The sequence below is a fragment of the Notolepis coatsorum genome (assembly GCF_963971535.1).
Source record: "Notolepis coatsorum genome assembly, chromosome: 19".
Taxonomy (NCBI): domain Eukaryota; kingdom Metazoa; phylum Chordata; class Actinopteri; order Aulopiformes; family Paralepididae; genus Notolepis; species Notolepis coatsorum.
This window is the reverse complement of record NC_140183.1, coordinates 36417883-36440522: the sequence shown is the minus strand read 5'-3', so window position 1 is coordinate 36440522 and position 22640 is coordinate 36417883. Positions and strand designations below refer to the sequence as shown.

The 22640-nt window shown below is 47.4% G+C and overlaps 1 protein-coding gene across 1 annotated transcript in view; it reads right to left on the bottom strand.

Annotated features, from left to right (window-relative positions):
* The window catches only part of LOC311245852 (cathepsin K-like), a 48025-nt gene extending 30560 nt beyond the window's left edge, over positions 1-17465 (bottom strand). Inside the window, 2 exon segments of the mRNA XM_084335865.1 lie at positions 16542-16668; positions 17303-17465. Of these exon segments, the coding sequence (XP_084191991.1) occupies positions 16542-16667 (126 nt within the window). The 5' untranslated portion in view covers position 16668; positions 17303-17465.
* Positions 17466-22640: the final 5175 nt, after the last annotated feature.

Genomic DNA, 22640 nt, shown 5'->3' with positions numbered 1-22640 from the left:
TGATACTTTAATGATTATAGGCTGGATACACTAGAGGGGGTTAATCCGGTCGCTTGTAAGCCGACAGGAGTAGGAGGGGGGGGGGGGTAGAATCCAGCTGCCTCGTCCGGCCAAGGGTATCCCAGGAGAACCCACTGTAGTGCCGTTCAATGCGCCGGCGATCCTTGGACCACAGATGAAAGCAGGTGGACTCTTTGTGGGCCGGCTCTCTCCGGTCCACGGGGGAGAGATGTGGAGAGACCTCGTCTTGCAGAGCGTCTCCTCACCTTGCGTCCTCTCCAGGGGGGGGGGTTCCAACACACGGTAGTGTCGGGGGTCTTTATCCATAGAATAATCAAAGTATCCAAAGCATAATCCGTGCCTGGGAAGGCGGGCTGTCGTCGGTAGAATAATCCGGTATACAGGTCCACTCGCTCGTCGACTCTGGGGCTCCTCGGGTGCAGCTTCACATAGGGTCAACCACCCTGGGTAAGCAGCCAGTTCTCTGCCCGAAACGATGGGGTACTGACTACGGTAGTATTCTCACCGCACGAAGCACTATATATTAACAGACTATTATTAGCTTAATAGACTACGTCCAACTCGACGATATAGTGCCAAATATGACTATTCAAATATTAATATACACAATGTCTCAATACCGATGGTAGGCCGAACTTGGCCTTACTCCCACACGTGGCATCGCGGGGAGGCTTTACGTCTGTGACTCTATTGGAGGGTAAGAAACTGGACTGAAAAGAAAGTCCTACTTTAGTAGCGCAGTATATATACGCACTATGAACAAATAGTCCCATTAGTGGTGCGGTAGCCAAATTCCTACGCGGAACTAGGACTTGTTCGTACATGTCGAGCGGTACGTTTGAACTGGGTCTGAGGGGTATGGCAGCCTGGCACCAAGGTCTCGACCAATAGTAGAATGGAGACTATTATGGGATGTTCAGTAGGCTAGAATGGATATTCAATGCATATTGTACAAGGAATATACAAGGGATATCAGGGAATATTAGAGAATATACAAATACAATTAAATATATATATATAAATAAATATATATATTCGGTTTAATCTGGCCCTTCACAACAGCCACCCCCTGAATAGGTCCCAGACCTAATCAGTTAAACGGAGACAGATTAATCGCGTTGTCTATTTACACATAAGGGTTTGCTGTAGGGGTCAGTCAACTTCACAAAGTCATAGGGTTGTAGGGTCATGGTCATCATCGATTGTGTCTGGGAGTCGAGGCAGTTCTATGAGCCTTGCCACGGGACGGGTGTAAGTGCGACCCTGGACGAGCACTTCAGCTGCTCGGACCTTGCCGTCGGCACCGGTGATCACTTTGCTTACGCGGCCGGCCGGCCACATAGCTCTGGGCAGTGATTGATCAATAATCATGACGACTGTTCCTTCTGTCAAATTGTCTCTCTCCTTTACCCACTTCTGGCGGGTCTGTAGAGACGGTAGGTAGTGCAGTAGGAAACTGTTCCAAAACTTGTCGGCTAATACTTGGCTGTACCTCCACATTCGTCGGCCGTTCGCTTCTTCAGGCCGGTACATTGTCTGGGGTAATGTGGGATCTAGCCGCCCCATCAGGAGTGTGTTGGGGGTAACTGGGTCGATATCCGCCACATCACTGGAGACATATCCGAGGGGCTTCGAGTTAAGTACTCCCTCAATCTCCGTGAGGACTGTCATTAGGACTTCTTCCGCCACAGTCTGGGCCCCAAGTACTGCGTACAGGGCTGTCTTTATGGAGCGCACTTCTCGTTCCCAAGTGCCACCGAAGTGGGGTGCGTTTGGGGGGTTGAATTGGAAATCAACCTGTGCTGGAGCGAGGTGGGTCTTAAGTTCTGGGCCCATAGCTTGGAAGCTCTCTCTCAGCTCTCTTTCGCCGCCTTTAAAGTTTGTCCCATGATCGGACAATAGGGTAGACCAGGGGTGGGCAATTATTTTTCCCGGGGGGCCGAATGAGCAACTGAAAATATGTTGGGGGGCCGGGCCAAAATTCCAAACTCAATTATGCATAATATACATTTTATTTCTATATAAAAAGCAGTAAATGGCATTGTTTTGAAACTTTTGACCCCTGGTAAGAGTGTATGTTATTATTTGGCAATTAAAAGGTGCGGTTAGCTTTCAAAAATATAATTTATTCAAATAGAATTTATTTCCAAAATGATAAACAAAATGTGAAACATTAATAACAAAGGGCATTTTGAGTTTCATATACTATTGAAACAAGGATTTTCTTAGCTTTCTAAAGACATCACATCATCTTATAGCAAAAATAAACAAGACATGTCACTGAACTGTGTAAAGAAAAGTGTCCCAGTTTTGTAGCCTTTTTTACTTTACATGCCTATATTAAACATTTAATGTTTTCAGAACTGTGCAAAAAAAAGAAAAAAAAATATCAAGTGTCCCATTTCACTTGTTATATTTCCACATTTTAGTGTTCTTCAGTTCTTTTTTTTTCATTCAGTAGGAGAAATCCAGTCTCTGTTGAGCTTTAACAAGTCCATCAAAGTCAGGTTGCATGTCTGAGGTGGAGATGCGAAGCACAGCTGCCAGATGTTCATCAGTGAGAGAGGATCTGTACCTGGACTTGGTAAATGTCATGACTGAGAATGTCTGTTCACATATGTAGGTGGATCCAAAGAGAACCAACATCGTCTGAGCATGTCTCCTAAGCGTATACTGTGCGTGTGAACGTTGACATAAAAAAAAAAAAAAAAAAAAAAAAATCAAAAAAAATATTAAAAAAAAAAAAAAAAAAAAAAAAAATTTATTTTTTTTTATTATCATGTAATCTTTCGCGGGCCGGTCAGCATCATCCCGCGGGCCGGATCCGGCCCGCGGGCCGTACAATGCCCAGGTCTGGGGTAGACGGTCTTCCTTTCCGTGATATGAATCTACGGAAGGCCATAAGGAATGAGTCTGTGCTCATGGTCGGGAGAAGCTCGATGTGTATCGCTCTGGTGGTCATGCATTTGAATACAATACCCCACCGCTTCTCGGTTCCTCTTCCTTTCTTTATGTGCAGCGGGCCAAAGCAGTCCATACCCGTTGAGTGGAATGGCTTGTCACCGATTCGGAGGCGACATGGAGGAAGGTCAGCCATCCTTGGTATGCTGGGCTGCGCGCGCCACTTGCGGCAGTCTAGACATGTTCGTTGGAAGCGTCGTACCGCCTCTCTTCCTTGTAGGATCCAGTAACGACGTCTGATTTCCGCGAAGACTCTTTCTGCTCCTGCGTGATGTACATCCTCATCGTATTTCTTTATAATCAGCTCTGTGACCTTGTGTCGGCTGTTCAATACGATCGGGTATTTAATGTCATCCGGTAGATTGGGGGCTCTGCGTAGGCGACCACCCACTCTGATGAGGGTGTGAGCGTCGCTCTCGGGGGCCAGGTGAATTAATCTGCTGTCGGATGGGACGGGCTTTCCTCCCTGTAGACAGGCCAATTCATCGGGGAACGAGTCTCTCTGGGCTCGCTGCAGTAGAAGCAATTCTGCTTCCTCGTAGTTAGCCGCTGACATATCAGCGGGGGACTTGCACTCTGGGTGGTACCGCAGGAATGTTCTTTGTTGTGCACTCTCTATGGACGTGCAATAGTTTATGTTAGGGTCGGTGGAGGCTACGGTGCTCAATCCACAGAACACAGACTTCTTAATTTCCACCTCCTCTGGACTTGCTTCCCTCGGGATAGGCATGGGCCACTGTCCTTCCGGGAGTCTTAGGAATGCGGGGCCGTCACTGTAGACATTGCGACGGGTGAGGTCATCCAGGGGCATCCCCCGGGTGATGACGTCAGCTGGGTTCTGTTTTGTATCAACGTAGCGCCACTCTGTTTCTCCGGTTAACTCTTCGGTTAAGTCTTGAATCTCGGTGACTCTGACTCCCACGAAGACTTTGTACTTGCATGAGTCCGATTTGATCCAGGCGAGTACCGTCGTGGAATCTGACCACAGGATTGTTCTAGACACCGGTATGGTGAGCTCACGTTGGATGAGCGTGGCTAGGTGCGCTCCGGCTAGGGCTGCGCAGAGCTCTAGACGTGGGATAGATTGTTGCTTGCGTGGGGCTATTCTCGAGCGGGCGAGGACAAATGCTGTGTAGATCTCTCCCCCCTGGTCTTGGGCCCGCAAGTAGGCTACTGATCCGTATGCGACCTCTGAGGCGTCACTGAAGACGTGTAAGTCCATTTTACATGTCTCTGGCCTCACCGTGGGTGGGAAGTAGCTTCGGCGCATATTAACGCCTGGGAGTGAGTGGAGCTCCATCTCCCACTCTCTCCAGGTGGATGCAAGGTGTGCGGGAATGGGGTCGTCCCAGCCCTGGTCCTTGTCCCACAATGCTCGTACAATCATTTTTGCCGTGGTGGTGTACGGTAGAATACATCCTAGCGGGTCATATTGTCGGGCGAGTGTTGTGTACACACTCCGTCTGGTGGTCGGCGCCGCCGCCGGCCTTCCCTGCTCCGTAGTCAGGGGCTTGTGTCTGTAGTGAAGCGAATCTGTTTTGAATCGCCACACCAATCCCAGGGTCATCTCCTGGGCTTCTCCCGGGATTGTAGCCATCCAGGTCTCGCTGCTGGCTGCCTTGTCCTCGGAGGAGAGGCTGCGCAGTACTTGCGGATCGCTGCTGGCCCACTGCCTGAGATCAAAGCCGCCTTTGATCAATGAGGCGCAGAGTTTAATCAGGAGAGCCTCGGCTTCTTCCTGGGTTGAAAGGCTTTGTAGACAGTTGTCTACGTAGAAGCTGTTCTTTACGCTGTGTCGGACCTCTTCGTCCGCTGCTGGGTCCTCTGCTACATGTTTCTGTAGTGCAAATGTCGCACAGCAGGGGCTGCACGTCGTTCCGAAGGGGAGGACTTCCCATTGGTAGATGGCTGGGTGCTCATCTCCTGGCTTCTCTCTCCATAGGAACCGTAACAGGGGCTTGTCCGCCTCTACTAATCTCACCTGCAGGAACATTCCTTTAATGTCCCCGCTGATGGCCACCTTTTCCTGGCGGAAGCGGAGTAGAACGCCGAGTAGGGAGGGGCCGAGTGTGGGACCGGGCAGTAACTCTTTATTCAGATTTTGGGATCCGATCTGGTAGCTGCAGTTAAATACTATGCGGTCTTTACCGTTGTGATGGACCTTGTGGTGGGGCACGTACCACGATTCAGTGGTCTGGTCAGCCTCTTTAATGTCCATCTTTGTGACGTGTCCCGCTGTGATGAGCTTCTCAATCTCAGCGCGGTATACACTCTCTTGGGCGGGGTTCTTGGCTAAGCGCCGCTCCGTGTTCAGCAGGTACCGTTCTATGGCGTCTGTCTTGGCGTGGAAAGTAGGCATTCCTTCTCGCCGCAGGAGTGGCGTGGCGTATCTCAACACGCCTTTGACCGGGACTCTCTTGGTCCCTGTCTCGAGGAGGTGAATGGCGTAAATGTCATCTTTAGAGCGAATGTCTTTCTTTCCATTCTTAAAGGGCATTTGTTCCAAGCTCCATAGCCGCTCTACGTGTTGCAGGAGTGCGGTTTCTCCCTCTGTGACTCGGGAGTGGAGACATCTAGTGGCTGTACTTCGGTTGAGAGATTTGGCGAGCGGGCCTTGGAGAGTCCATCCCAAACGGGTCTCGACTGCTGCAGGACAGCCTCGGGTCCGGTATGAACCCGGTCTATCGGGACAATGAGGTCTGCATGGTCGGAGCCTATCAACAGGGTCGGCATAGCATTGTCTATGAGCGGGATCGGTAACTTGCGCAGATGTGCATATTTCTCCATCAGCTTGGCGACGGGGTATGTGTACCGCGACAGTCCTATTTCTTGGCTGGTGAAAGCGTCTGCAATCTGGTACCGTCGCTCAGGCTGGCCGCTTGCTGCGATAGAGAATGAGACATTCTCGCCCTTTATCGTCTTCAAATCTCGTCTTATTGTCCGAATTGTCATTTGGGTTTCGCTTCCCCGCAGCCCTAGCTGGGCCGCAGCGGAGGCGAGCAGCAGGGTCTTCTCTGACCCGTCATCGAGGACGGCGTAAGTGTCCAGGACTTTATTCTGGTGGCTTAGTGTCACACGCACTACTTTTAGGAGTACTCGGGCTCCACTGCTGCTGGCGGGATCGATGTACATGACGCTCGCTTTGCGGCTGGATGGTGCAGGTGAAGGGCGCCGTCTGTTACTGTCGTGAAGTATGTCCAGATGGGCTCCATCGCACTTGGTGCACCTTTTCTTTAAGCGGCATTCGGCTGCCATGTGTGAGCGCGCACAGCGAAAACAGCGCTTGTTGGACTTTATCCATTGACCTGCTTCCTCCGCGTTCAGCTTGGGGAAGGAGTCACATTGCGCTAGCCAGTGTTCTTTCTCACAGTAGGGGCACACTATCTTCCACTTCTCCGTTCTGGAGGGGGTACTGTGGCTCCTGCTGCTCGGTACTGACTCCGATTGGTGCATCACAGTCACCGATCTTCTTCCATCATTTAGTCGTCTGGTTCCTTCTCTGGAGCCAGGGGTGCTCCGTCCGAATGTATCTAGCCGTAGGCTGCTGACTTCTCTCGCCAGGAAGTCTGCTAGATCGAGGAGGTTCGGTTCGGGGCCATTCGGGTCTCTGTGGTCCCTCTGCCGCCTAAAGCGCTCCTGACGAGCGGGCGGCAGCTTCTCCAGGATCCTTTCCACATTTGAGTTGGCGTAAAGTTCATACTTCCCCTTCTCTCTTTGCGCTCCCAACATCCCTACCAGGGACTGCACTCTGATGGACAGGTCGTCCAGTGCTCGATTGTCTATTGCTGGGGGTAAGCGGTCGATGTGTCGGATCTCCTGGATCACGTAATCCCATATGCGCCCATACCTCTGGTCCAATGCTACCAGCGCTGCTGTGTATGGGGTGGTGGAAGTCGCGTAGGCGAGCGCTATATTATGTGCGCGGGGCACCTTTAAGTGCTGCAGTAGGATGGCGTATTTGTGGCGTTCATCCAATACATCCACCAACATGGTCTCCAGACACATGCGGAGTTCTGTATACTGGGCCCGGTTCTCTTGGGTGAAGTCGGGTACCATAGGCGTGCCAATGTATGACGCTGACTGTGGATACATCGGCGAGCGTTGGGGGGGAGGCCTCCTAGGCGAGTCTCCTCCCGCTCCTTGGTATGGGCTGGTACCGGCAGTGTACCATGGCCCGCTTGTCCAGGTGCTGTTCCTCGGTGCGGGTCGTGCGTCGTGCTCACCCGTGTATAGAGTCGGGGGTCTGTAGCGCAGCTCCGCGGGAGTATAGCCTGGGCTGTACCGGACCTCCTGGTCCGGTAGAGTACTGTGCTGTCTTCGGGCGCGGTTCTCCTCCTCTTCCTCTTCGTCTTCAGTTAGGTCATCCAGTGCTTGTAGTCTCTGGTTTAGCCTCTCCACAGGATATGCTGCTCCTTCCCGGTTGCTAGGTCTCGCTTGGACCGGTGGGGGGAGGTGGTCTGTGGGGGGTATAGACCTCGTCTGTTGGTCAAGTTCAGGGTTGTTTACTCGGCTAGGGGATGCCGCCCTGGAGGTGTGTCTAGACGAGTTCCTGGAGCCTCTGGCGGAGGGAGAGGGTGTTATCCGTCTGATCAGCTGTTCTATTAGTTGCGCTTGCTGTCTGTCGCGCTCTGCGTCCCGTAGAGCACCAGCAGCTGCTCGCTGGCTGTCTGCTCGGTCTCGGGCCACATTCTCTTCCATCTGAATGAGTCTTATTTCCAGGCGTATGTGCTCTTCTTCGCTCCGTTGCTGTAGCTGCAATCGATCGCGTTCACCCTGGAGTCTATCGCGTTCAGTAGAGGCTTTCAGGCTGACGAGGAATGCCTGCTGTAGGGTCCTCTCTGCCTCGCTGGGAGAAGGCGGTTGTATAGGGGAGCCTTCCCTCGGGGTACTCCTTGCGGAGCCTTGGAGCTCTATCTCCACGGTGCTCTCCCCGTCTTCTTCCGTGCCGAGTTCTCTCTCGGTAGCGTTGTATTCCTCCCGGGACTCATCGGGGACTACTTCTTCAGTACTGGCGGGGTGTGAAGTCATGTCTGGTTCCCACTGGTCCCCACCGTGAACTTGGTCAGTTACATTAGAGCCCGTAGGGGCCTCTATGGTCGGGGTAGTCTGGGCGTTGGGGTTAGACATACTTTTACTTTCTAGTTTTACCGCGTTTACTGTTAGTAGAAGACTAGGTTGTTGACTGACAGCGTAAGCCTCTAAGTACTGAGGGAGCCGTCGTTCGCGCTGCGGGCGTTGGTTAGGAGGATCGTTTCGTGGAGTGTTCATCATAGGCCATTTCAATATTAATAACACTATATTAATATTACACTAATTACCATCCGGCTCGAAGGACCAATTGTAACTGAGGGGTACAATTCCCTGACTGTATTACTAGATATGATACTTACTACCACTACCTTTGTACTTAATATTCGGCCACCCAGTACACGGCATAAATATATTATCATGAACACTCTCACGTAGATGAAACGGATCCAACACAAATGTACGAATTAGAAACAGGTCTTTATTTCCTACACAGCGATGGTGTGTAGAATAAGCACTTAATCACTTAATTACATTTATGAATTGAAATAGTATGCACTTTTATGGCAAGGAGTATTCATCGGTATATCAATAGATAATGTCCAATCTCTGAAGGCGCAGGTGGTAAATATACGACCTGGAATAGTTAAGGAATAACAGCAATGATACTTTAATGATTATAGGCTGGATACACTAGAGGGGGTTAATCCGGTCGCTTGTAAGCCGACAGGAGTAGGAGGGGGGGGGGGGGTAGAATCCAGCTGCCTCGTCCGGCCAAGGGTATCCCAGGAGAACCCACTGTAGTGCCGTTCAATGCGCCGGCGATCCTTGGACCACAGATGAAAGCAGGTGGACTCTTTGTGGGCCGGCTCTCTCCGGTCCACGGGGGAGAGATGTGGAGAGACCTCGTCTTGCAGAGCGTCTCCTCACCTTGCGTCCTCTCCAGGGGGGGGGGTTCCAACACACGGTAGTGTCGGGGGTCTTTATCCATAGAATAATCAAAGTATCCAAAGCATAATCCGTGCCTGGGAAGGCGGGCTGTCGTCGGTAGAATAATCCGGTATACAGGTCCACTCGCTCGTCGACTCTGGGGCTCCTCGGGTGCAGCTTCACATAGGGTCAACCACCCTGGGTAAGCAGCCAGTTCTCTGCCCGAAACGATGGGGTACTGACTACGGTAGTATTCTCACCGCACGAAGCACTATATATTAACAGACTATTATTAGCTTAATAGACTACGTCCAACTCGACGATATAGTGCCAAATATGACTATTCAAATATTAATATACACGATGTCTCAATACCGATGGTAGGCCGAACTTGGCCTTACTCCCACACGTGGCATCGCGGGGAGGCTTTACGTCTGTGACTCTATTGGAGGGTAAGAAACTGGACTGAAAAGAAAGTCCTACTTTAGTAGCGCAGTATATATACGCACTATGAACAAATAGTCCCATTAGTGGTGCGGTAGCCAAATTCCTACGCGGAACTAGGACTTGTTCGTACATGTCGAGCGGTACGTTTGAACTGGGTCTGAGGGGTATGGCAGCCTGGCACCAAGGTCTCGACCAATAGTAGAATGGAGACTATTATGGGATGTTCAGTAGGCTAGAATGGATATTCAATGCATATTGTACAAGGAATATACAAGGGATATCAGGGAATATTAGAGAATATACAAATACAATTAAATATATATATATAAATAAATATATATATTCGGTTTAATCTGGCCCTTCACAACAATAGGCATTGAGATATCGTGTAGATTAATAGTTGAATGGTCATAGTTTGGCACCATACCGTCGAGTTGGACGTATTCTATTAAGCTAATAATAGTCTATTTATGTATGGTGCATCGTTCGGTTCGAGTTCTACAGTTATCAGTACCCCCATCGTTCCTGACGTTATCTGGACGCTTATCCAGGCTGGTCAGACCCCTAGTGGTGATCGCATCCGAGGAGCTCCGGGTCAAGAGCGACTGGACCTGTATATTGGATTACTCTACCCGACGACGGCGAGCCTTCCACGGCTCTTGGATTATGCTTTATGTGCTTTGATTATTCCATGGATAAAGGCCAACACTGTCGAGTGTTGGAATTACCCCCCGGAGAGGACTACAGGTGAGGCGGCGCTCTACATGTGAGGTCGCACCACGTCTCTCCGTTGTGGACCGGCAGATACCGTTCCACAGAGGTCCAGCTGTGTTCGTCTACGGCCCCAGGTTCTGTGGGCACTGGGTCTAAGACTTTGGATTCTCCCAAGACACCGTCGGCCAGATGGGATACCGCCAGCGACTTCTCTAACCCCCCCCTCCTACTGTCTTACAACCAGCGGGACCCCCCCCCCCCCTTAGTGTATCCAGCTATAATTATTTAAGTACTATCGCTATCGTTTCCTAAATATTCCAGGTTGTATACTTACTCCCTGCGCAACCAGAGATTGGACATTCAATGTTGATTTACCTACGAATACTCATTTGCCATAAAAGTGCATACTTAACATTTCAAATCATAAATGTAATTAAGTGAATATTGTGTACACCCTTTGCTGTATTAAATATTCGATTTGGTCCATTTGTGTTGGTTCGTTTCATCAGGTGGGAAAGTGTTCATCATACTTATATCTTGTACTGGGTGGCCAGAAGTTAAAGTACATGAGGTAGTGGTATTAAATGTGACAGGGGAGGGTTGAATTGGATGATACGAAATTGGGATGGGAGAAAAATAGAAAAATGGGAGAAAAAGTGGATCAAAAACAAAAAAAATATCATATCTAACAATACAGTCAGGGAGTTGTACCCCTCAGCTACAACCATGGTTCTAAACAGGGGCTTTTGTAATTGAAGAGAGTGCTGCTCCTCCTCTTTCTGCTGACTACACAAAATAGTGGCCTGACCTCCCATTATATACCACACACACACACACACACACACACACACACACACACTTATGGGAGTACATGCACACACACACACACACACACACACACACACACACACACACACACACACACACACACACACACACACACACACACACACACACACACACACACACACACACACACACACACACACACACACACACACACACACACACACACACACACACACACACACACACACACACACACACACACACACACACACACACACACATACATACAAACAAACAAACTCTCTCGGAACACAGTGTGAGAAGAGCATTTATGCGGGTGAACACCAGAAGAGCAGCTGGCCCAGATGGGATAACAGGACGGATACTCAAGTCCTGTGCTAACCAGCTAGCCCCAGTGTTCACTACCATATTTAATCTATCCCTGGCTGAGTCCGTGGTCCCTGCCTACTTCAAGGTGTCCACTATAATACCGGTACCAAAGAAATCCTCCCCAACAGGTCTAAATGACTACAGACCGGTGGCACTCACGTCATGAAATGTTTTGAGAGGCTGGTTAAGGATTACATTTGTGCCTCCCTACCCAGTGATATGGACCCTTTGCTATTTGCATACAGGCCAAACAGGTCCACTGATGATGCGGTCTCTCAGGTACTACACAGTACCCTCTCTCACCTAGACTGCCAGAAGGGGGGCTATGTGAGACTGTTGTTCATTGACTATAGCTCAGCGTTCAACACCATAGTCCCCACCAGACTGGTGGACAAGCTGATCGAGCTGGGTCTGAGCTCCGCTCTGAGCGCCTGGCTACTGGACTTTCTGAGTGAAAGGCCCCAGGCGGTCAGGGTGGGGGGTCAGACCTCCAACACCATCACCCTTAGTATCGGGTCCCCCCAGGGCTGTGTTCTGAGCCCCCTGCTGTATTCACTATACACACATGATTGTGTGGCCAAGTTCAGCTCCAACTCCATAGTGAAGTTTGCGGACGACACGGTGGTGGTGGGGCTGATCTCTGACAATGACGAGAAGGCCTACCGGGAGGAGGTTGATGCACTGGAACGCTGGTGTCAGGACAACGGCATGGTGGTGTAGTGGTTAACACTGTCGCCTCACAGCAAGAAGGTCCAGGGTTCGATTCCCGCTTGGGGACCAGGTTTCCATGATGCCAGTTACCCAGTTGGGGTATCTCCCAGGCCTTTCTGTGTGGAGTTTGCATGTTCTCCCCGTGCTCGCAAGGGTTTCCCCCCCCGATAAGATAAACCCAATGGAAAAACATGCACTACAATAGATCGCTAACGCTGTGGCGTCCTTGACGAAGACGGACAGGAGCACTTGGATTGGTCCCCTGGCGCGGCTCACGTTGACGCCTGTCTGCTCCCGGCTGCCCTTGGGGGGGGAAGGACGACGGGATGGGTTAATCGCAGATACGAATTGCATGCATGCATCGCATGTGTGCCGATTGATGACCTCTCTCTCTCTCTCTCTCTCTCTGCTCCTGAACATTGGTAAAAAACCAAGGAGCTGATCGTGGATTTGAGGAGAACACAGCAGGACACACACACACCACTGTGGATAAACGGGGCTACCGTGGACAGGGTGAGCAGCTTCAAGTACCTGGGGGTCCACATCTCAGAAGACATGGACAACACACATAGACTCAGTCGTAAAGAAGGCGAAGCAGCGCCTCTACCACCTGAGACAGTTAAGGAAGTTCAGAGTATCGGGGAAGATACTCCAGTCCTTCTACTCCGGAGCTGTAGAGAGCATCTTGACTGGAAACATCACTGCCTGGTATGGAAACAGCAAGGCACAGGACAAGAAGGCCCTACAGAGAGTGGTGTGCTCAGCTGAGTGTACTACGGGTATTGCACTACCACCCCTGCGGGTCTTATATAACAAGAGGTGCAAATCCAGAGCCTGCAGAATAATGAAAGACCCTCACCATCCCAACAACAGCCTGTTCAAGCTGCTGCGGTCAGGCAAACGCCTGCGTACACCAGCAACTAGGACAGAGACTTCGGCTCAGCTTCTTCCCCCAGGCCATCAGAGTCCTGAACACTGAACTCTCCACACACAAGCATACATGAGCACACACACAACACACAACTGTATACGCTCACACACTAACAGTTTTTTATGACTTTCATTTTCATCAGCGGGGGGGGGGGAGGGCAACCCGTGTTACCAAGTAAACAAATCACGGAACGATGGCCAGTTATCCCGCAGCATCCTAGTACTAGTAACGTTAGCTCTCAGAAGGTAGCCAGAAGCCTGCAGCATCCTAGTGCTACTATCGTTAGCTCTCAGAAGTTAGCCAGAAGCCTGCAGCATCCTAGTGCTACTATCGTTAGCTCTCAGAAGGTAGCCAGAAGCCTGCAGCATCCTAGTGCTACTATCGTTAGCTCTCAGAAGGTAGCCAGAAGCCTGCAGCATCCTAGTGCTACTATCGTTAGCTCTCAGAAGGTAGCCAGAAGCCTGCAGCATCCTAGTGCTACTATCGTTAGCTCTCAGAACGGTAGCCAGTTAGCCTGCAGCACCCTAGTACTAGTAACGTTAGCTCTCAGAAGGTAGCCAGTTAGCCTGCAGCACCCTAGTACTAGTAACGTTAGCTCTCAGAAGGTAGCCAGAAGCCTGCAGCATCCTAGTGCTACTATCGTTAGCTCTCAGAAGGTAGCCAGAAGCCTGCAGCATCCTAGTGCTACTATCGTTAGCTCTCAGAAGGTAGCCAGAAGCCTGCAGCATCCTAGTGCTACTATCGTTAGCTCTCAGAAGGTAGCCAGAAGCCTGCAGCATCCTAGTGCTACTATCGTTGGCTCTCAGAAGGTAGCCAGAAGCCTGCAGCATCCTAGTGCTACTATCGTTAGCTCTCAGAAGGTAGCCAGAAGCCTGCAGCATCCTAGTGCTAGTAACGTTAGCTCTCAGAATAGCCAGTTAGCCCGCAGCAACACCAACGGTAAGCGTGTCTCATTTAATTTCCACCACTGAAGCGGGTTTTCCCGTCCTCCTGTGTGTAGACAACCAGCTCTGCGTGTGCTCGCTCCACTAGTGAGGACTGGTCTCGCCCTCTGCTGGCGCGTGCTGTGTGTGCACTACAACCAATGCCGTCCCTGTCAAAACTCTGTTTCAGTGTAATAGAAACTGAAACGCATCTGTGATTTTGACCGTATTGATTTTCAATACCGTCGGGATTTCTAAATACCCTGGTATACCGTAATACCGTCATACCGCCCAAGCCTACTAACAGTCACTTTAGCATGAACACACACACACACGCTGCACACTCTCACACTCAACGGTCACTTTACACAATGGAAAGGTCACTTTAAAAAATAAAAAAGAACGGGAGTGGTTCTTGTATAGTAAATAGATGGATATAGCAAGTTAGCATAAGGACACATAGTATAACTGTAGATTATAATAGTATAGCATTGTATAGTAGTGTACATAAGACCCAGTGCCTCATCCGTAGCTAACATTGTATTGCACTATCGCAGGACCTTAGCATGTCTTACCATGCTTTTTGTAAATTTTATGTCTTATTCTTATTACTTGTATCATTGCACAAATGTCTTATTCTCATTATTACTTGTATTATTGCTCTAACTCTAACTCTTGACTTGACAAACAAACCAGCACACACACACTCTTTTCTTCTGTCCCTTACCCTCCCTCCTGCACTGTGACCTCTAGCCTGAGGTGAGCACAGAGGAAAGGGATAACGGCACAGATGTTTGGAGAAGAAAGTGTGGCTGAGATTGGCTGAGGTTTTAATCCCCTCTCAGCCACACACAATCACACACACACACAGTTTCTGGAATCCTTACAGCTACTGTAAAAAAAATAAAGAAATAAAGGGGGGTAACCAGAAAAGGGGGGGGGGGGTTGGATAGAAGGACTCACTCACGTTGTTTTAGATGGGTCGTTTGTTTACACTGGCAATGTTTGTAATTGTTGGGAATAAGATCGATGTATATTTTGAGTAACGATGGGAGGAAGTTCCAATTAGCTTAGTATCCAACGACAGTCAAACTCCTCAAGTGCATAGGAATATACCCAGTTTAGATGATCCCATGGGATGATACCATGGGAGCGGGAATCGAACTGGGAACCTCCGGATTACCAAACGACTGCTCTACCTCCCGAGCGGTCGCCCCAGAAGAGGATTGATCAGTATCATCACACAAACATTTGAAAATGGTTTACCTGTTACCACTGAGAGACAAATTGCATAGTACAGTAAGAAGTAGCTTTGTTTCCCCGTGCTGGACTACTACCACGGGAATGTTGGGGTTTTGACCCATCCTCTTCTTATAATTCTAAAACAAGGAAGTAGTTTGTAGCTATCAATCTGAGCACTCTTCCTTACATCTCCTTGTTGAACGGTTCTTAATCCCATGGTTTCATATGAGATGAACATAGCAAAGAATAAAAACATGCAATGTAAATGTTTTCAAAAAAAAAGAAAAAAAAATTAAATTATGATTACTGTATCTATCATAGACACTATTAGCACTATTAAAGGCCCAATCAGTGATCAAAAAGTAAACAAATGGGTAGACCCACTACCAAAACTAAGCACTAACAATGGAAACAATCTCTAGTTGACTGACTGAGGTTTTAATGCAAAGAACACTGAACAGGTTATGTTTTTAAATTGTATTTGCTGTATTTTGTGGCTGTAAAATGGAAAAACAAATCTATATTTACTCATTAACAAAAGGTAAAATAATTCCAAATAGCATATTTTCCATCTACAGATCTGTTAATGATATACGTTTGTGAATATACCCCATATTGATATGATACAAATACATAAATAAATCAATAAAGCCTGGATTGGGGCTTTAACTGCAGTTGTTTGCGCTTGTATTACGGTCATTCTTCTTTTACTGTCAAAGTAATAACTTCCCCCAAAAAGTATTGTTTTGGGGTTCTGGCCATATTAAGATGTGAAGGGGTTCTTGAGGGAGATAGAGACACTTGAACCAAAGCAAAGTGGAGCAAATGTTTGAACTACTATCCCCCGAAGAAAGAGCCAGCGAGACTGAAGTGACTGGTGAGAAAACAGACGAGGCTGTGAGAGTCAGGAGGTAACACTTGAATGAGGATATAATGATAGACAGACAAACAGACATTGAGTCAGACAGACATTGAGTCAGACAGACAGACAGACAGACAGACAGACAGACAGACAGACAGACAGACAGACAGACAGACAGACAGACAGACAGACAGACAGACAGACAGACAGTGAGTCAATCAAACAGACTTAGAAATGTTACAGTGGCACACATAGAAAAACATATTCAAGAAGTGAGAGAAAACCTGGCTGAGAGGCAGAAGATTCAAGATTCAAGAGGTTTATTCAGGAAAGGAAAGACAGATGGACAGAGACAGACAGAAATACAGACAGAGAGAGGGAGAGAGAGACAGATAGAGAGACATATAGATACAGAAAGACAGTCATACTAGAGAGAGACATGCAGATAGATAGATCGAGTGAGAGAGACAGAGAAGGAGAGGGAGAGGGAGAGAGAGACAGATAGAGATATACATTTAAACAGAAATATACAGACTCAGAGACAGGTACACAGTTCTAAACCGTATAGAAATACAGACAGTCGTAAACTAACCAGGCCGTTGTATTCTTTTGTGTGGGTGATCTTCCATTGCTCCCAGTGGGCGTCTAGGGTGGCTTCGTCTAGAGGCTGGGCCAGAGCTGAGGCCGCGAGCAACAGCACACAAACACACAGTTGCATTCTGGAACAAAGAGAGACAACCTATAGCTGAATAACCAAATTAAATGGGTACGTAACATAATGCAGTGATAGCTTTGGTCAATCATATGTAACATGTTGGTTATTGTGTTGCTTTCAAACTGACAGTGGTGTTGAAGGTTAACACGAACAGTTGCATTGCATTCACTTTCAGTTCACATTATTATTACTACACAAGTACAAGAATACAGGCTATAATAACCAGGTGAATTCCTACTGGGGGCATTCAAGGGAAATGTCTATACATTGTAGTAGCCTATTACAGTATTATGCAAATCACTACGGTAACGTTATGTAATATGGGGAACAATCATTATCGGAGTTGCCTTTCATAAAAAGTAATATCCACACACCACGTTAATTTTGCGGAGCTTGCAGATACCTTGACGTGGCTCCTCCTTGAAGCATTATGACTCGACAGTAGCCATAGAGTTGTTGTTTTACGCGCATTGTGTACAGTATTTGAAATGTGAACTATATTGGCAGGATAAACCCCTTGCGCTGAATCTGGTTTTAATTAAAGTGGGTCATTAAGTAGACAAACTATAAAAAGTTAAACCAAATGCCTTCACTGAGAAATGAACGACAACACTGACACTGAAATGAGTTTAGCCTACCTTAGTTCAGGAATCGGAGAGGATTTGAGCCTGGTGGAAAGTATTTCTGACGCGTTCTTTCTTTTGCAATTGAACTAGGTCAGTGTGTGAGCATTTATATGGCTTGGACTTTGAGGAAGTAGGCCTACCCTACGATGGGAGTTCCAGGTCTGGGAGGGGAACAGTTTTAGGTTGGGGGAATTACATCTGGATTCGCTCACATCCCAAAGAGTGGGCATACCAGTAAACCAGCTGATGTCAGGTGTCAAATTTCATAGGCATCTGCAATACTTTTTCACTTAACCCTATTCAGCATGTTTCAGTCATTATGTATCTGGGTCATTCCTAGCTATTGGTGACTTTGCAATGTGCTAAGGGGGGGGGGGGGGGGGGGGGTAAATAACATGTTTAACCTTCATGTACTTGTATTGGTAGAGCTCAAGCACTCAAATAATAATAATTATGGGTGGATTGTTCAGCCATCGACCATGAGAGAGTTCCACCCTGTTAGGGACATATACATAGCTATTGCAAAGTGTTAATAATGTAAATATTCAACAACAAAATGGTAAATAATTAAACAATCTTGCCTAATAAAAAACATGTATGCTGTTGATCCTTTTCAACTGTGCAAATTAAACATTGGGATTTGAAAATAAGGGAGTCATGACAAACCAATTACATAATCCAACATATGTGTAAAGAAACAACATATTCCAGTTAACGGTATATTTTTTTAATGATTCGTTATGGCGTATTCAATACTTCCATTTGTATAAATTGCGTTAAGCGGCTGAGGAGGCTGAGGAGCTTGTCACGGCTCATGCGCGCGCTCGGCCAATCAGAGCAACGCGGAAGGGCATGTTGGCTGCCGAAAGTATTCACGCCACCCCCCCCCCCGCCTCCTCCTTCCCCCCCTCCCCGCCCCTCCTCCCAATGTACAGTCTCCTCCCCCTCATATGTATATATTTTCTCTTAGGATCTCTGATTAACAGTACTGTATATTTGCATATCATGTATGTCACAAATGTAACAGTACTGTATATCTGTATGTCATGATATATATCTGTATATTGTGTCTGTCGTAAATGTCATTATGAATTGAAAATGGGGGACCCTGATGTATCATAGCTGTCAACATTGGGATTTGAAAATAAGGGAGATTGTGTGTATTTTGTGTATTGTGTGTATTGAGCCATACTGTATTGTACCCATTCTGCAATCTGTTAATAAAATGTTCAATCAATCAATCAATACATACATGCCCATAAAATAACCTCTGACAAAAGCTGCTATGTAAACTTTCAAATAAACCTGAATTAAATGCTCTAATATTAGCTGTTATAATTAAATGCAAACTAGGTAGACAGTGAAATGATCTCACCTCAATGCTTGGGATAACTTCTCATAAGTTCTCAGCATTACCCACATTGCATATGGGCATTTCTAGGAACTTCGTTGTCACCTCCAGGTTGGACTCATCATAAATTCTTGCAAGAATGACAAATTCTTTGTCGTTTTTTCTGTTGTTTGATTCGTCGCACAACAATGAAAAAGGCTGAGCTTTACATTATGCTTGTAACTTCGTCATCAAACTCCACAGCTATGGCACCTGTTGAGCAAAATAGTCCAGTGATTTGATTTGATTGTCCTTTATATTTGCAAAACAGTCTATCTATAGATCCTTTTTTACAGCAGCCAGACCTCTTAACAGGCGCCTCCAAAATTGGCCATTTTAGTTTTCGTTTTTGAGGACTACATACTTTTATTGCAAACCAAAACAACATACTTTATACTTATAGCACATGCATGAGCCTGGTCTCTTTTGAAAGATGACATTCTGAAGTTTCTGATTCCAGAAAGAAAATTCACTTTTAGTGCTAACGTAATAGAGTACCATAGGTCTGAACTTGAGTTGTAGAAAAACGTATTACTCAAGTTTTTCTGTAGTAGTTAGTAGTATTTCCCAGAAGGTGGTATGGCTTAAAAAACTCCTGAGATCCATAGCCTGAAGCCGTATATAGTAGATGTTCAAATTTCATAAAGATCCATTCAGAAATGAGTGATTAGGAATTTTGGTAAACTGTGTACTCAGTTTTCTCATAGACTTCAATTCATTCGGCTGTTTTTCTCTTCCTGTTTTCGTGTTTTAGTTTTTTTTAGTTTTCTTTAAATTTAGATCCCGATGTGGGGTATCATTGGAAAGCCACACTCATTGGCTACAACCCTCCACAATCATTTTCGAGATCGGATCTATATTGACGGAACTGCTGCAGCCTGAGTCGGGAGTGGTATTTTGCACAATACCGTGTACTTTGCACAAGCCTCAAATACCGGCATGTAACTCAAGAACCGCTGAACGGATTTTGCCGGATTTTGTCACTATCGACAGGCAACAAATAAGCCTTCAATTCGATCTATATATTGTATTACAAAATATGCACACCGAGCCACTAGGGGTCGCCAAAGTGCCGGTGGGCAAATCGTCCTAAAAACGTCCCATATGTGGGACGTCACAGGCTAACAGAAAGCAGGGTAAACCTATAGGCTAGTTACTAGTATATTGTCTATTCATTAGTAACGTTAGCTGCTAGCTAGTCTGTGGCTAGCCTTAACAAAGCCATCTTACCTTTGATGAGCTGGGTGGCTTTCGTTTTCCCCACCGAGTACCTCTGAGCAATGGCAGAGTCAGGGAACATGTCTGCAACGCTCCGGTTAAAATCGTCACAAAAACTGTAGGCCACGTTGGCTTTTGCACAAAGCATAGACATTTTAACCTCAGCTTTGGTAACTTGATCTGCCTCTGAAGTGTTTCTCGTCACAAACTTCTTCTTTTTCTTCTTCTTATTCTATGGGTCGCAACCTTCTTCCGGTCTTCCTGTGCTAACGTTCTAATCTACACTGCTGCCACCTGTCGTCACGGAGGGGAATTGCAGCCTTTTTATATGAAGGGAAAAAACAGGAGATTTACGGGAGGACAGCGTGAAAGAAGGGTGAAATAGAGTCTCAGTCTCTCTCTCTGTCTGTCTGTCTCACATTCTTCAATTTTGTTTCAGGTACGTATGACAAGATTTCAGGTAATTGGGTAAGTATAGGATACTTTGTATTAGTTCAAGTTTCAAGTTCAAGTTTCTTTATTAGTTGTCATACAAAAATACAGAATACTTTTATATGAAATGCTTTTTTCTGTTTTGCTCCTGAGAGTGTGCTAGATAAAAAATAGATAAAGTATCAAATAGAAAGTCAAAAGTATGTACACAAGTGTAAACAAAAATGTTCAATATACATATATACAATATACAATACAGAGTAGAAAAAATTTGTAACTGAGTTACAATACAATATACAGTACAATGCAGAAATGGGATGAGGTACAACTTAGGGTAAGGTGCAGTGAGGTATGAGTTGTAGTGCAAATCTCTTTACCAATAAATATAAAGTGTGTTAAAGTGTCTAAAGTGGGTAAAGTGGGTGCTACAGTGAGTTGTTTATTTAAAGTGAGTGTGTACGTGTGGATGTGTGTGCTGTGAGTGTATTTAATGGTTTGTTACATAGTGTTATTGTCATTGAGCATCCTGATGGCCTGGGTATAGAAGCTCCTTCTGAGTCTCTCTGTACTGGCCATGAGACTCCGGTATCGCTTGCCTGACCGCAGCAGTTCAAAGAGGCAGTTGTTAGGGTGACTAGAGTCTTTGATTATTCTCTTAGCCTTACTCTTGCAACGCTTGTTGTAAATGTCTTGGAGAGTGGGAAGCCCACCTCCAATTGTGCGTTCTGTTACGAATGGCGTGTTTCGATAGCATGGTGGAGTGTGGAACCCAGTTGCAGCAGATAACGGAGAGATAACTTAACAGGAAGCAGGAGACGGCGTTGTGATGATAACAAGGTTTTACTCAAACAGAAAACAAGGAAACACGACTGACACACAGGTAACATTAAACAATGAACCAGCAAGTGTATGCTGGCCCAGAACACTTAAATACAAACACTAATTAGACACAGAGGGTAATTACTAACAGAACACAGGTGTGGTAGACAGAACTAACAGAATACAGAGCACACGGGGAAACAATAACAATTGTACAAACTGAGACAAACGAGACTAAAACACATTTACAAAACACAGACAGTAGGGACACAAGACTAACACAGTGGAAATAATAAAGACAACATAGACAACGAATAAATCAAACATAAATGGCAGCAAATAATGTTAATCAGGTGAGTGAGCTGATGCCAGATCTGCCACATATGGATCAGCCCACCGGTTGGCAATGTTGTAGTGTGAAGGGGTGTATGGAAGGGGAGTTGAGAAGGTCCGAAACCTGGACCAGCCGAACCGGGAGGAGGGTTGCCGTCCGGTCCCGCAGGACCGGAGGAAGCGTTACAGTACCCTCCCCTCGATGGACGACTCCCAGGCGGCCGGCCAGGCCCCCCAGGAACGGGCAGGGTGGGAGGGTGGAACGCAGCGCCGGCGAAGAGGGGCTGGGGGAAGGGGGGTTGAGGAACGGGACTCGTGGGAACTGGGTCGGAAGGAGGGGGTCGACGAGGAGGGCTGGAGCTGGGGGAGGTGGAGGAGGAGGAGGTGGATGAGCTGGAGGACCCGGCGGGGGAGGACAGGGAGGATAGAGGCGATGGCTCATCCTCCGGAACCTCCCAGGGAGGAGGAAACCCCGACCAAGGCGGCAAGGAGGACCTGCGGTCCTGGGAACCCTGCTTCCCCCGGCGGCTGTGACGCCGGGATCCGCGGCCCTTCCCGGACGTTCCCTTGCGGGCCAGGCGACTCCCCACCTAGGGATCCGGACCCGGAGCGGCCGCGGCGATAGCACCCAATGTCATCGGCTCGGCTGGGCCGGCCACTCCGTCCCACGGTGTCAACCCCGAGCGGCCGCTCGGTCGGCATCCATGACCGTAGCCCCCAAAATGCAGAGCGCGTAGCTCGTCCCGTCTCCGTTCTTCTCTACTGGGTTCCGAGGTGGCTGGTTCATTCTGTTATGAATGGTGTGTTTCGATAGCATGGTGGAGTGTGGAACCCAGTTGCAGCAGATAACGGAGAGATAACTTAACAGGAAGCAGGAGACGGCGTTGTGATGATAACAAGGTTTTACTCAAACAGAAAACAAGGAAACACGACTGACACACAGGTAACATTAAACAATGAACCAGCAAATGTATGCTGGCCCAGAACACTTAAATACAAACACTAATTAGACACAGAGGGTAATTACTAACAGGACACAGGTGTGGTAGACAGAACTAACAGAATACAGAGCACACAGGGGGAAACAATAACAATTGTACAAACTGAGACAAACGAGACTAAAACACATTTACAAAACACAGACAGTAGGGACACAAG